The 16217-nt window shown below is 42.1% G+C and overlaps 1 protein-coding gene and 1 long non-coding RNA gene across 7 annotated transcripts in view; one reads left to right on the top strand and one right to left on the bottom strand.

Annotated features, from left to right (window-relative positions):
• The window catches only part of TRMT11 (tRNA methyltransferase 11 homolog), a 28222-nt gene extending 20296 nt beyond the window's left edge, over positions 1-7926 (bottom strand). For 2 of the 5 annotated variants that reach the window (XM_063329669.1, XM_063329670.1), the window contains exons 1-5: positions 7649-7920; positions 3950-4015; positions 3146-3219; positions 738-819; positions 563-655 (exon numbers count right to left, since the gene is read on the bottom strand). In XM_063329669.1, the coding sequence (XP_063185739.1) occupies positions 563-655; positions 738-819; positions 3146-3219; positions 3950-4015; positions 7649-7756 (423 nt within the window). In that variant the 5' untranslated portion in view covers positions 7757-7920. Of the gene's footprint in view, positions 1-562; positions 656-737; positions 820-3138; positions 3220-3949; positions 4016-7648 lie in introns of those variants that run through there. The other 3 variants (XR_010070347.1, XR_010070348.1, XM_063329671.1) reach the window with 3 other exon arrangements.
• Positions 7927-8261: 335 nt separating this feature from the next.
• On the top strand, positions 8262-12819 carry LOC134513251 (uncharacterized). Of its 2 annotated transcripts, none has more exons than XR_010070350.1 (3): positions 8262-8724; positions 10312-10641; positions 10915-12819. It is a non-coding gene; the product is annotated as an uncharacterized LOC134513251 (long non-coding RNA). The 2 variants fall into 2 exon arrangements; XR_010070349.1 differs by having other exon boundaries at positions 8264-9154.
• The last annotated feature ends 3398 nt before the right edge of the window (positions 12820-16217 follow it).

Genomic DNA, 16217 nt, shown 5'->3' on the forward strand with positions numbered 1-16217 from the left:
TAAATGAAGTAAATAGGATAAACAGCTGCTAAAATAAGATTGTGGAAGAGCAAAAATTAGCAGTAATTTAGAAAAATTTCCTAATTAAAATGCTAATGCAGTTAGGAGGAGAGCACAAGTGCTAACAAGAGCATAAGGACAGAACAAGAAATCAGTGCACAATCCACAGCTTGCAACTGAAGTCACTTGTCCCACGTTCTACAACAATAAATGCCTAATATGGAGATCAAGTAACAGATTTTACAAAAATCTAGCACCTAACTCTAGCCATTTGAATCTTATAGTTTTGGGCAATAAACTTCAGTTTCCCCAGCACACTGAGCTGAAATCAGCAGTGATATTTGTTTCTCTTTGTATATGCCTTACATGGTCTGTTTATTACAAAGTCATGAATTTTGAGGGGATGTTAATTCAGACACAAAGATCTCATTTAGAGCTGATAAGACGTAAGCTTTAAACTTCTTTAAGATCACCAGGAAATCCAATCTTAAATACACTGATAGCACGGAACAACATGAATAGATTAAATCAAATGTCAAAGACTTCTTAAACATCTACTTACATCTATCTTTTTTATTTTCTGTGCTTGGGTCAGTGTTTTATTAAATGTATGAATATGCACTTTGTAAGTGGAGTCTGACTGTAGATATGGAAGCTGAAAAAAAGCAAAGATACTTTCATTAGTGCTATTCAGTGTGATTAAGGAACCGTATTATCCAGATTCTTTATATGCATACCATCTTGTCCATTGGATAGTTCTTCAAAGATGCATAGAGCTCCCCTGCAGATCTTCCATGACCCCACAGTTCAAATATAGACCTGAAATAACAAAGATTTTTTTAGACTGCAGTCATGGGGGGGAGGGGAAAATGCCTTAAAAACACTTACTTTTTTTGACCTTCTTGGCCACTGTATTTAGCCTTTGCTTCATGGATTATTGAAGCGCATTATTTAACTCTTAGCACATGCTTAAGTTTTGTTCTTAACAGGGACACACTTACTTTTAATCCTAAACTGGTATTTCAGTTACACCTTTTTGATTGGTAACATACACTGAAAGGTAAATTTCAGTCTTAATACCCTTGGATATCACCAGACCTTTTTCTAGCACACAGCGATACTATCAAATGAGACAAAATTAATTTGTACCTACCAATTCGATGAGGTAAGCAAAGGCTCAAAAAAGGTCAAAAACAGACTTTGCAAGTGTTATGCTACCCTGGAGTAAAACAAATCCTGAAACTGTAACATCCTATGGATAACGACATCATCAGAGGTTCTATCCCATTTTAAGATGTGGTTATGATGTTTGACATTTTAAGATGTTCATACACTATGCTGACTTCTTACACGTTTTTTCCCCCCCCTGTTTGTTTCCATATTGTCAGCTTTAAGAAGAACATTGCCCTGGAAGATGAGAGAGCTGATGCTACTGTAATGAAGGCACAAGACCACATCATGGACCTTTTCCCCAGCATTCAAGTATCCCAACCGAGTGGTCTTTCCGTGTCAAAGAAAAAAATCCTTTTAGTACAGGAATCCTAGTCTCACTGCATATATTGCTAAACACTAATGCGTGCATTTGCAACACACCATAACCACAGTGTTTAAGGATGAGCAGTGTCACGTAGTACCTTTTCAAAGATGACTCCTGAAGGAAAGTCTTCAAAACGTTCAAAGGTTTAGCTTACTCAAACAAAAATAAGATTGCCTAAGTGCCAATAGCAGATACCAAGGTCCAGTGGTAAGCTATTTTGTTAAAGTATTCCTTTTCTGAATAAATTATTTAAGGCTACATTTCTAATCTGCATTTACCCTGAAAAAAGTACATTTTTTGCAGTGTCTAATTTTTCTTCTAAAACATCTGATTCATCTACTGTGATAATTTAAACTATATTTATAGATGGAGCAATGAAAATGCTGACAGTATAGGCTGTACTAGACAGAACCAAATATTCATCGTTGAATTTTATTCAACTGTTGGAGAAGCTCTTATAACACCTTCAGTCCCACATTTTACTTTTACACTGACATATGTATTGGAAAAAAAAAAAACACAAAATGCTGGGGAGATTTTATTTAGATAAATATATGCTTCAGAGCTTTTAATATTCATTAGCAGTGCAACAGAGATGTTCCACCAATCTTACTCTAAAACTAGCATATGTCCCCACAACCAGTAAGAGAAGAGTAAAAAACCAGGGGCCAGTTATGCTTTCTACATGAAATAATAATAGATTAGTTGAAAGAGCATGGTGTACAGAATATCTGCACGCTGTTTTGTCATGTTTTACTTCCTTAGTTGCTTACAGCTGCTGTTTGAAGAGCAGTACAGTTTATCCCCATTGGAAACACACTGTCATAAGGACAATTTTGTATACGTGGGGTTTCTTTAGGTAAGAGCGGACAGCTCAAGTCATTGCAGGTAAAACTGAATACCTGACACAACAAGCACTCAACAGGGACCATGCAATGCTCTGCAGAAGCACCCAAACTAACCCTGAACAGGACAGCACACACTTCGTATTTGGTATGGTCAGAGAGCCATAGCACAGCTCTGCTGCTTCTCATCCTGAACCATACCGCTGAGGTATCTCTCAAGCCTCACTGGAAAGCACATTATTTAGGCACCTCTAAAAAGGACGAAAAGCAGCTGGAACAATCACTCTGGCCTATTCCTGTGCTCTTGAATTTTCTGGAAGGACCTCTGCTGCAGTGGCCTGGCCTGAGGGCTCAGATACCAGCACTATGAGGGTGACACAAGGAATCGTTACTTTTCTCTTCCAAACTTGATTTTCAGTTTTCACGTATCATTGTTTTTATCTTTTAATTCCTTACACATTTTAGAACAAGCCACTAACTAAACATTATTCAAGTTGACTAAAATGTCAGTGACACTACAAGACAAGTACTGGCTCTTCAGTGAAGAACATCATTTCAAGATCCTGAGTTGACCGTACACTATGTACGGAGGACAGGTGTGCTACAAAATCAGTTCTACAGGCTCCAGCAACACCTCCTCAATTCGAGAGGTAACCAGAGACTGTCTATTTTAAGACTCCATACAAAATTAATATTTGCCGCAATATAGCGGAACAATTTTCCACAGCCCACATTATCACTTCTAAGATTTTTCACCTCTTACTTTGCACATACTGTCCGTTTCATTAGTCCCCTTGCCATCTCTTCTGAAGGAATACTGAGAATCCAAAATGGAGACTGAAATAAAGAGAAGATAAGTGATGCAAATGCCAGCTGGAGGATGTCACATAAATTACACAATAATTCTGCTCTATTAAAAAAGAGAACATGCATGCGGAAAACAACAAAAAAAAATCCGTTAACTGTACAGAAAATATAAGGACAAAACATTAAATTTGAGGTAAAACTGTATACTCAGCTTGAATGTCTGAGAAATTTTACTAGGTATTTCATTTTCCCAACATATCTTTGACTTGGTAGAATATTATTTGTTTATGCTCCTCTAGATTATTCACCCTCTAAAGAATCCTAGCACTTCATTACACACAACTAGAAACTAAAACTCAGTGACGTTCTCCGACCTAAGCGCTGAGACCAGAGTCACTCAGCTTCCTAGCTTCACTATTGCTGATACCTTGTCCCATTGATTTAGAGGCAAACACCAAATTCAAACTGCTGCTGAATGTTTTCATGGTTCAGCTATTCTGAAAAGAAAGGAGCGCCTCCCAGCAGATGGCACTGTTTCTTTTCACATTGTTAAACGAAGACATCCCGAGGTGTATTTTGTGCATCTTTTACTCAACTCTGAGTCCTTGCTGAAATTGAGAATTAGTCCATTTTGGAAGATACCTCATTTTCCTAAGAAACATTAAAATTTATTCAGCTACCTACATTTAATAGCAATACTATAAAGAACGTATTTGTATACCACACATGCACTCAAGTAAAATATTGGGTCCTCACTTACATTTACGCGGATTTCCTGCTCACTGCTGAATTGTCCACCACAAAGCGAGAGCAAAGATGTTATTTCCTAAAGTGAAAATATAAAGGCCAGGCTTTAGGAGCATTCACTAATGTTTTAAAGAAAGAAAAGTAAGGGGAAAAAAAAAAAAAAGCAGCATACCATAAATTCTACTGCAGATGGTGACCTCCATAAGGATTATGAACAAAATGTCAGAGATAGCAACAGAAGAAAGAAAGGTGTTTATTACTGACTTACTGTGGGAACCGACAGTGAAACAGTCTCAGAGTAGTTGTGTGGATAGGGCAGAGGTTCACAAATAAATTCAGCTTGTACACACAGTTCATGAACTGAAAAAAATTAAGACTCTCTTGCTATAAAAGCAGCTGACTACCGCTCTCAAGAGTTCGGTTGCAAAGGAACGAGTTATGGTTAGGTTATGAAAAGCTGTACATTATACAACACAATAAGATCAAGTTCAGCAAATTTCAGTAATCAAATACCACCGTTTTGCATTTTCTCTTTCATCAAAATCTTTACTGTTCAATCCTACACTCTCACAACAATATTCCTTTTACAATATTATTCTATCTACTCTTAAAGTATTTTTCTGACTAATTCACACAAAAGGAGCGTCTCACTAGTAACACTCTGGCCCAGGGCTGGGTCCAGCGCTGAGCATCAATCTCTTTTCTGTTACTTCTCTCTGCTTTACAGGTATCTCAACAGTTTTCTTCAGTAGGTGCCTTTTCCAGAGTAAACTAAATCAAAGATCATAAATTGAACATGCAAAACAGCAAATCTCCAAGAAACAACCTAGCAAGTAATAATTAAAAAAACCACCCACTAAAAAGGCTTTTGAACTGAAGTGAGAGGTAAACATTGGGGATGTTTCTCATGCAGCCCTTTTACTAGAAATGACACTTCAGCCTCTGAACCAAAGAGCACTGAAGCAAAATTTTATATTGGCTTAGATTTGAGCCAAGTGGGTAAATAACAAGATTACCATGAAGTATCCCAAAAAACGGAGAAAAAGAAAACTGTTGCATAACACTAGCACATGGCTTTAGTGGGACATTACCCCATTCATTTCCATCTTTCCATTTGTATAGAAAGGACATAAGAAACACTAGAAAAAAAACAGGGGGTTTGGTCCAGGAGAATAGAAGTTTATGCATAACCATTTAATTGTACAGTCCTGGGACAGCAAAAGCGCCTGAGATCTTACACATGAATCGGTGGCACCCTCACACATTCCCGGTAATATTATCCACAGGAAAGTGACAAGAATGAGAAATGAAGAAAACATGGCTTGTGAGAAAAGGCTTGGAGAGAAAAGCAACCTTGACCTCTACACATGCGAAAGGTTGCTGTGATAAAGGAAGGTAATAATCTATTTTCGATGTTTACTACAGAGGAGACGAGAGCACAGGGTTCAGACTGCAGCAGTGCTCTGGATGAGAGGTTGGGAAGATCCTTCCAAGAGCAAAGACAGTGAAGCACTTGAACAGATCTGATAAGAAAACATTTGCCATGCACCTATCTGTCCATTACAGACACCCTGTGCTGGAAAACAGGATCCGTGATGTTACCCCTCGGTATCTGAGCTAATCAAAGAGAGATCCCGGATTATGGAGCATGGTTTCTTACCAACTAAGAAATATGAAGCACAGAACTTTATTCTACAGTCATTTAACAACAAATGCAGACTTCACACAACACCTTCAGCTTCACTACCAGAAGAAAAGCAGTCCTCTCCTATCCCATATGCAGGTGTGGCAGAGATGGAAATCAGGCAGCTGATGTGGTTGAAAAATCTGTCCTTGCTCATTTCGTTAAGTTTTCAGATCAATCAGGTCCCTACTGTAGCTCATCACAAAGCCAAACGCACGTCTGAGCGGTGACCAGAGTATAAGAAAAGGGAAATGGAACTGCTTTCTCCAGCAGTTCATAGAATCATAGAATCATTTAGGTTGGAAAAGACCCTCGGGATCATCGAGTCCAACCATCAACCCCAGTTGTTACAACCAAGTTCAACTACAACCTTTGGGGGGCGGGGGGGCGGTGTGGAAACCAACAACCCCAAAAACTTTATCTTTTACATATATATCGTCTTTTTTTTTTTTTCCACTTAATCTGACGACCTTGCCTCAAGAAAAATTGGGTTGACCATAAATAAATTCATGTTTCAGTCCCACAAAGCAGATAGTAAAAAACAATGCACAAAAGAAAGCCTTAATGAAAGCAAGGAAAATAAATGATGCAACACACATTAAATATTTTAAAACACGTGTTAACGATGACCCACCAATTCTAACAAAATAATTCTGCATTTCAGCACTTTTTTTAAGCACTAACATTTTACCCTGGATATCATATTACTATCTCTTCAAGATGGTGCCTAAAAAAGCGCTTAAGGCACTAAAGTGTGTTACAGCGTATAGTAAATCTGCAAGTCACCATGGGAAACAAAATAATCACAAGTTAAATTTACAAACAAGAGGGTTTTCTTATAAACACAGAAATTGAGTGTATGCTAAACTAGACATTCACCAAGGACCCATAGAAACCACCAAGGTCTCAGAAAAAAATACCAGGGAATACTTCAGATAAGTTACAATTTATTTCTTTTTAAATGATTTCTGTGAATAGCACTTGATCAAATAAAAACAATTTAGTGTCAGGGAACAAACTGTGCACCCCAAATTTTGCACCCAACTGGCATAAAGGTGTGAATGACAAGCAGACGGTGGTTTTGGAGGCAGGACTCGCTGGCTCCCACACCCCACACCCTACCACCGAAGGGGGTCTCCTCTCCCTGATGCCACATGGGCCAGCGCAGCACAAACCCTTCCGACCACATGGAAACAAATGCTCAGAATTAAAAGCCAAAAGTGAGCAGCCCTCGGTGCCATACAGAGGAGGGAGGCTGGCGATGAGGACACCAGCCAAGGGCTTGGAGACCTCCACTGGATCCCAGCATACATGCAGGCCCTAGGACTTCAGAGAAGCTCCGTCCTCACTGATCCCTGCGTCTTTTTTCCAGAAAATGAAGGTATCTGCACCCTCGCACAGCTCCATGAATGCCTGGGACAGAGAGGACCTCACCTGTCGCCAGGGCAGTACCCACACCACGCCGGTGGGAGCATCTACATCGCTTAAACAAACTAAAAAGTCACCGAAACAGGACCTCAGAAATACTGTCATAAACCCACTTTTTTCCTCCGAGTTTCCACTTTCTACGTGGGAGCCCCAGGTACTTTCCTGGCAACCCCTCCTGGCTCCAAAGGCTCTTGAGAGTGGCAATGAAAACGTTGCCTCGGAGCCACCACCACGGGCCACCTCTCCGGCCAAGGGGCCGCCTCTCCACGGAGGCCGGGGGCAGGAGGAGGAAGCCTACGCCTGCTGCAGGGCTGAGGTAAAAGGCGCAGCAGCCCAAGCCAGGGGTTCGCTTGCCACAGGGCGCGGTGTGGGGCGAGTGAAGGGGCACCGGGCGCCCCCCGCTCCCCCCGAGCCGCGCGGGGCGGGCAGCGGGCGAGGCCCTGCGGGGGCCAGGCCACCCCTCAGGCACAGCCGGGGCCGCTCCAGAGGGCAGCGCCTCAGCGGGCCGACCCTACCGGGCCCCTAACCGTAACGCGGGCCCGTAACGCGGGCCCCTAACCCTAACCCCAGCCCCTAACCCCGGCCCCGGCGGGCGCTCACCGGCAGGCGGAACTCGAGGTGCTCCTGCGCCAGCAGCAGCAGATACCGCCGGAGCGCGGGAGCCGCCAGCGCCATGTCCGGCCATTCCCCCGCCTTCCCGGGCCGCATGCGCCGGCGGGCGGGCCCGGCGCCTCGGCGGGAGCGGGGAGCGGCGGGAGGAGCCCGCCTCGGCGGGCCCGGCACCCTCGGCGGCGGGCAGCGGTAAGGGGTGTGTGACCGAAGGGCCCACGCTACACCCCCTGCGCCGTCCCGCAGCGCTGGGGACGGGCCCTGACAGCGGATCTGTGGGCCGGGGGCGGAGCAGCGGCCGTCAGCGCCGCGGGGACGGAGTACCGCTGGCTAATTAGCGTTGATTTCATCTCCCTCTCATCCCTTTATGAGCTGTACCGGTGCGGGGCTGGCCGGGGGCACCCGGCGGGTTCCCGCCCCGGTCCTGGCAGCCGCCCCTCCATCCCCCGGCCATGACCTTCCCTCGCTGGCAGGTCATTAAATAACATTAACAATTAACAGAGGCCAAAGGAGTCGCCTTCGTTTTTCCATGGGAAGGAGGTCAGCGCCGAGGTGGGTGTAGGAGCCGATAGAGGCGAGAAACAGATTCCAGGAAAGGGGCCGAGATGTGGCTATCCAACAAGGGGCGGGGGGACACAAAGTTTTTTGTATTGCAGCTCGTATTTTGTTTTGTTTTAACATCTAGACCTGATAACCGTAATCCTGTACTCACTGATCTCCCTGTTATGTTGAGCTGAAAGGTTCGGCTTATCCCGATTTCAGTAAGCTTTTTATTAGGACCAGGCCAGCTCAGCACTGAACTCATGTTCTGGATTTTCTGTGCTGATTTTTGGACAGCTTTTTTTTTTTTTTCCCCGGATGGCTAAGATTTTGCTCGTGACCCGTGAGCACTGCACGGGCCGTGTTCTTGATGCGTCTCCGTAATGTCATCCTGCAGCTTCTCCAGTTACCTCTTCCTGCGATAATCAAAGCTGAGGTTTGCTGTGAAGCTTTGGCCCTGACGACTGACAGTGTTGAACCAGCATCTGAACGTCAGCTTTCCTAGAAGAGAAAGAAAAGACATAGAAGTGGGTCAGGTTTGCTCACCTCAGCAGCTGAGCGCTGAGACCTGGCAATAAACACATTGCTGAACTGCTGACGAACCCTGCAAGTCTGAGATTGCTTACAAAATCTTGCGATTGCTGAAAGAGATTTAGTGGAAGAAGTCTGCTTTTATTCTTCCAATCTGTCTCACTTTAAATTTCTTAGCCATATAGCTTCCATTTTAGAAACTCCTTAGGAAGGGTTATTGGTATTGTTGTTTAATTGAGACTGGCTTTCTCTTACTTTATCTGCAGAGCATTGCTATCTGTTCTCAGAAGGTGAATACCTCAATTTTCCAGTGATGCTGTTTTCAACAGAAGAATTTAACTAAAGCCCTTTTTTCCTGCTTTTGGCTGGAGGATCCATGCAAAATCACTGGCAGTCTCTATATGCTTCTCAGCATAGTTTGAAAATGTATGTATATTAATAAGTAAGACTTACGGAGTCTGATCCTGACATAAAAACAAAGTGCTTTTCAGATACTATGTTTGTAAACTTAACATGCATTCCTATACTGCCACTGAGAAGAATCAAGCAGTTTGTTAGCGTGGATTTGGGGAGTCATCTTACATCGACAACATTACATAACTATTTTAGGGAGGGAAAGGAAGAACAATTCTCCTTTTTAGCCTTCAGGGGAATTTTAAGTACACAAAATGTAATTACTAAAATTGAAATTTATCCAGGAAGCTAGAATTAACCACCCTTCTCTCACAAAAAATATAACAACAGGATCATACGACAATCATGAGTTCCAATTTAAAAGTGAAACTGTGAATGAAAAGCCATTCTTTAATATGTGCTGCTGTTTATCTTTCTCACTTCCCTTTTGCAGCTGTTGTGTTGCCATCTCCTGCTCATCCCGTGCACTCTTCTAGACCCAAACACAACACAAGCTTTTTTTGACCATGACTTGCACGTTCTGCTGGGACACTCAGGAAGCTCTGACACTGCTCATAGAGTTCACGTGCAACAGCATCAACACATTTATATAAGCAAATACCATGACACCTTACTTTAAAAGAAAAAAAAATAATGCTTTTAAAATATAGATGCACCTAATCTATAATTCAGTTATTAAATTGTTCAGAATTGGCATTTTTATCCATTTTCCCATAGAAAAGCTAGCACTAATCCTCTGTTTTATCTCCAAATGTCTGTAAGAAAAATATCAGCTCTGCTGATGTGCTACGTGGAAACTTTAGTTTGTGTATTCCAACAGGTGACAGATAGGATAGAGCAAAGACGTGGTTATAATGCAGTCAGACCTCTATAGGTATGTAAAAGTCTGTCCCTAATTCATTAAAATAATGACATACTGCACAGATAGTCCATAATCTAAGTATATGTAATTTTATATCGGTGGGGGGCAGCCTGTGTGCCCAGGGGAGCTGGGCAGTGAGTGCAAGCTCCCTCCTCTGAAGCCTGCCCATAGGTTTTAGTAGGCAGACATGACTCTGCAGCACAGCCTTTTAAGGGAGAACTATCTATTCTGGTTTTGTCTTCTTCACTAAATAGGGTGTTGCAGACGGTGCCGTGCTCGCTAACTGGATTTCCACTTCTCTTTTCAGTGCCTGATGAGGAAAATCCCCCTGCTACCAGCACGTATTGGCATTTCAGCTCCAGATAATGTTTTCTGTGCATAAAAACTACCGCAGTCTGTGGGGACCTCCTCAGCACAGCCTGGGTTTGTCCACCTTTAATCAGCGTGCAGGCAGGAGAAAGGCTACCCACCCCTGTGTATGGGTTGGTTCTCTGGCCCCTGGAGAATGGTTTGCTCTCTCTCCTGTCAGTAAGCCTGTGCTGAACAGGTCAGCCGGCACTCCATCAGCTTGTCTGGGAAGTCTGCGGGGCTGCCAGCTATAAGGATAAAGTTCTTTAAAAGGATCATTGCATGAAGAGTAAGTACAGCATGGGGCTGCGGGGTATGTATGATAACTGCGGGACAGGTGGTACCCCCTGTAACTTGTCAGCATAGCTTACTGCCCTGTGTTACAAAGTGACTTCCGAATTTCAGCTGAATCACTTCTACTTTTCTCATTGGTATAGAGTTATGGGTGGACTTAAAAGAAATCTTCAGATATTTAACATCTTTTTCAGCAGCCTTGCCTCTCACTCGGGCAAAACTCTGCCAAAAATTATCAGGCTGATTTGTTGTTGTTTTTCCTTCACAGCTGACAGTGTGCCCAGGAACCACAGTTACAACCGGTTGTTGATTTGTTTCCTGCTCGAGTGCCATAAAACATTCTCAAGAAATGGAGGAAGATAAAGGGCAGAGTGCTAAAGCTACCAGTGCGGTGGGTGACTTGAGGAAAAGTTGGCAAACCTGGGCAGAGGATCACATTGAGTATCAGAGAAAGAACCCCTTCAGCAACGACGACAGGCTTGCATCTAAACCGGTGCATACTCACAGAGGAGACTCTACCTATGGGAGACCCCCCGAAGGGTCTCAGACAGAGCAGAGGGGAAAAGATGCTCACTCACACGTGGGTAAGGAGGTAGAAGAGCTGTGCTCTATCATTAGAAGAACTGGAGAGGTGGGAGAAGATGGACATGTGAGTGTGACATTCGGGCAGCTCTTTGAAACATACGTGACTATTTCCAATAAAGTAGTGGGAATCTTGTTAAGAGCCAGAAAGCACGGTCTGGTTCGTTTTGAAGGTGAAATGCTTTGGCAAGGAAAAGATGATGATGTGGTCATCACTTTATTAGAATAAGGTTTTGTCATCTAATGAATTCTGCTGCATGGTTCCATTTAGAAAAACATAGCTGGATACCATCTTGAAAGAGGTTTTCATTACAGAATTTCAACTCAGCTGCTTACTGGGACGTGAGCAGGAGAGAAAATGGGCGAGAAGGATAAAAAATGTTTTTGCAAAAATGGTAGAGATTTGGACAGAAATCACAAATAATGAACTAATCCATCATGCTGCTATTGGATTGTCCTTTCATTATTATCATCCACTACCACGTATACCGCAGTTCTTCAAATAACTCCACTGGCTTACTGCTTTAGGTTACTGAAAGTATAAATTGCTAACTTGCTACTATTCAACACTGATTCTTGCAGGTTGTGAAATACTCACTGTGTGGGGGGTCTTCATTTGTAAAACATGGAATTGAAAACTTTTATGGGAATTCATATACTACTTCAAAAAAAGAGCCTGAAATATGACAAAAGTTTAGGTTATTTTCACATGGTGAAACTGAATAAATGGAAGTTACTTTCTGAAGTATATGAAAAATCCCAAATTTACAGAAATATCACAGCAAGGATATTTGAAGTTTCCTAAATTAGTTACATCTTGCATGTATTTCGGAGAGCTGCACTAGTCCTGGTATTTAATAGTCTGTTCTTATCATCATATCTTCTCCCAGATCTTCTGTGTCTCTTGTTGTTTTTCCTCTGTATCTCACCGTTTTTACCTGTTCTGTTCTTCTAATGCTGCGTCATACCCTAGAAGATCACAAAGCTCTGCAGCTGCCTTGGTGAATCCAGCTAACATCCTTTCATAGAAAGTAGGGTGCCACAATGTAAAGATGTGAAAGACTGATTGGGGCACTGTGCATTCACGAAAAGAAACAAAAAGGTTCTTTCAACAAAATGTAGCAATTTTGTTTACAACAGGAAGAGAGTAGGGATCCTGTAGTGCCAAATGCAAAAATAAAAGTATAGTGGTGCAGTCTCGTGCCTCATTTATCTGAGGCAAAGCTTTTCTTTCAGGGGACAGTTGTGGGTTCTCCAAACTAGGAGGAAAAAAAATGACCAGCTCGTGAAAATTGAGACTGAAAGATGACCAATAAGAATTTCCTTCGTGGTTATTCCAGGGGAACTTTTTCTATGTTTAAAAAAAGAAAAAAAAAGGATTGGTTATACACAATAGTTATAATAACGCTATTAAGAATAATCAGGAGCTGTATTTACAATAGTTCCCACCAAGAAAACTGTATAATTAGAAATATCAAATTCTATTTTTTACCAATGCAAATAAAAGCTTTTATGTGGTGTTAACTACAGTACTTGACAGGTCTTTAGTGTAAGATATTCTCTTGCCTCAAAAGGATATTGAAATTTAATATAATATAATATATTATATAAATTACAAACTTGATAAAAGTGATAGATTGTTTTATGCTATTTATATAAAAGAAACTTTTTGCAAAAAGCCTAAAAGAATGGTTTTTTTGGTTTGACATTTTCATCCAATGGGGATTTGCATTAAAATAAGCCTTTGGACTGAGCAAATACAAATACGGATTTCTTTATCCCTCTGCCTCCTTTTGTAGTGGAAAGACAATGAAAGTAGAAAAAGAGGGAAGAAAAGAATGTGCTAAAATAAGTGTATTTGGGGGAGAGGGGAGCCAGATGCAGATAGAGCATGGAAGGGAAAACAAAGGGTGGGTTTTAGTCACCATGTAATTTTACCGTGTTGGAAAGTGGCGAATACGTGCTGCAGCAGGTACTACTGGTGTGTGGTCCCTTAGCTCTCAAAACTGCTCCTTCTTCCTGGACAAATCCATGTCTTGCAGCCAAAAACAAGACATATAATTTGTGATCTTAACACATTTAAAATGCTTAGGGTTTTGGACAAAATGACACAAGCACACCACAGTGGATTTCAGCTCCCATTAGATAAAGCCTGGATATGCATTTTGATTTCAAAACGAATTGAGCTCCTTAAAATACAGCTACAGAATGTGGTTTGTTTAATTCTATCAATTTTCAAATGCAGTCCTTGCTGCTGTAGCACTTGCAGGAAGCAGTGTCAGGCGGTTCAGGTGTTGACAGCTGACTAACAGGATGGCAATATCAGGAAAAATAACACATTAAAAGACACACAGTTGAGGCAGTGTGTAGCCTGAGCACCCCAAGATGCAAGTCCAGCTCATGCAAACTTACTAGTCCTTCAGTAAGTCTGGCTCAAGTAGTTAAATGACAGGAATCTAGGCTTCCACTGCTATGTAAGTAGGTAGGGTTAGGTGCTTACATGGCCTCTGCTGCGCTCCTTCCTGCTGCTCGTTGGTTTAAATATCACTTGAGGACACCTACAAGAGTTTTAAGCACATCTCTGATCAAAACAGATAGGAAATGGCTTACCAATTTTATACGCGACTACAAAAAGCTTGCCCTATCATGATACTTGGAATAAAACCAAGGATTATTAGCAAAAAAGATTATTTATAGAGGGATGGATTTGTTTAAACAGAGACAAATTTCCTACCTGCCAGCTTCAGATGAGTATTCTCTAAAGAGTGACTGAAATCTTCCTACGTGCCTGTGCAATGGTTATAAACACCAAAAAGCTGCCAAACTGGGTCAGCAAGCAGGCTGACAAATCCAGTCTCCTGCTTCCAGCAACAGCCAGTATTTCAAAAGAGGCCTAAAAGATAGATCATACAATTGGTGAGTTTGTCACTCTAGAATACATCAGTTTGTACACTCCAGAATAAAAAAAATTACTCCTGAGGCCTGTATAGTCAGGAATGTGTCATATCTAATAAACATGACTCAACTGAGCTACTAGTTTACAAGTTTCACAAAATTCTGCTTCCTCACCTGCGATGTAGAGATCAGGTTAGCATCTACAGGTGAAACAGGAATTTAAACTTTTCAACAGGCAACTTTTTTTGCAACAGGCTCCCATTAGCCTAAATGGAGCGGAATTTATTAAATTATTTTCAGAAAAATTGTAGCATGTGAGGTTTTCTAGTATTACAGATTATTTAGAGTAGTAAGTAAAATCTGACCTTCTAAAAGGTGTTCTTGCCCTACTAAGTAACTTTCAGCTCTTCAAATCTCTCCTAAACCTCACTTCCCTGTGGCCTTTCCTCTTCTTCCGCTTGGAGCCTGTGAATTCTGCATCTCTTTTGGACTGTGCCTTGCATAGGGATTATCTGTATCCCGTCTTGTCAAACACTGAAAGCACTTTCAGCACTTCAATAAATATTACACATCAGTTTGAAATGACAGTATGTGAGTTTTTATGCAGCATTTTGTTGTTTCCAACTTTGGCAAATTTCAAATACGATTTTCGCAGGTTTGCTCCCATTTTTATGCTTTTATTTACAACTCGCACTTAAGATGACCTCAGAATAGCCGGAGGAGCTATTACCAATTTAATCACATTGAAAATGCTGTCCTTAGTCAAAACACAAACTTTTTTTTACTCTACATTTAACAGCGTTTCATGTGTATCTGTTTCGTCCTTTCAGAGGGGACAGTTAGCACTTCAGCATAAAAGCAGTATTCCTTGGGTTCACATTAGGTTGGGAGTTTATGTAAAACAATTGAGCAAAAGAGCACAAATAAAGCTTTGTCATTCCTAAACTTGTAGTCAAAAAAGCAGCTTTTCTCGGGGCTGCTAATACTGGATCAAAGAACAACAGAGCCAGGGGCAGTGGCTAAGCAACTTTCCTTGGCTTCTCTGGGCTCTTGGAGAGTAGCTGCTGAGTAAGTTACTCTCCAGGAGTATTTAATTGATCTTTGCTCACTGGAAAGCTCTACAGATGATTTTGGAAGTTTTAAAGTGATGCTGCGATGCTGCTGTAGAAGAGGGTGACGTAGTTAATGGGGTCTGCTCACCGCCTCTTCCAGGGCCCAACCAGGAATTCTGAAACATATTCAAAGCATTAGGGCAGGCCTTTCAGAAAATATTTCTTAGCCTAATTAAAAAAATTATCTCCCGAGTCCAAGAATGCTTGTCAATACAGAAGGAAAATGGAACACGGTTCTATGCTGAAAAACACTAATGAGATACTGAGCATTCATCTCAGTAATTAAGATGGCTCTGTTTAACACTGTGTTTGAGCCAGTTTGAGGCCCGTCTGCTTGTGTCAGAGACAAGGTGAATTCCCCATCTTGCTCATCAGCAAAAGTTTGGAAGCTAGGTTATATCCCGATTTTTACCTTTCCAGTCTTACTGTCACTAGTGGGATCCTTCCCAAATGTAAGATGCAAAAAGTTGACCTTCGTGCTTCCGCGTACATTTGACAACGTACTGGCTCTGGCTGGGATGGAGATGATTTTCTCCAGAGCAGTCCATAAGGTGCCGCATTCTGTGACTAAAACAGCGCTGATAACACACCGGTGGCATGGCGATTGCTGAGCGGCAAGGCCTGCTCTTTTTACTGCTCCACCCCTCCGGCAGGCAAAAAAGCTGTGAGGGGACACAGACTGCACATTCCATACCAGACGGTGTCAGGCTCAGCAACAAGCGCTGAGAGAGGTTTGGGGGGAATGCGGGGCGAGAGGGCACCTGCTTGTGGGAAGTCATGAGTGATTGCCTTCACATCACGTGCCTTGGGGTTTTTTTCTTCCTCTTTCCTTCACTTATTAAACTGTCTTTATATTGACCCGTGAGCTTTCTCACTTTTGCTCTTCCTACTCCTTCCCCAATCCCACCAGGTCAGGGGTGAGGAGCGAGCAAAGTGCTGTTGGGGGTCAAACCCCACAGTTAACTGTTCCATTGCATTGGAA

The sequence above is a fragment of the Chroicocephalus ridibundus genome, chromosome 3 (assembly GCF_963924245.1).
Source record: "Chroicocephalus ridibundus chromosome 3, bChrRid1.1, whole genome shotgun sequence".
Lineage (NCBI taxonomy): Eukaryota > Metazoa > Chordata > Aves > Charadriiformes > Laridae > Chroicocephalus > Chroicocephalus ridibundus.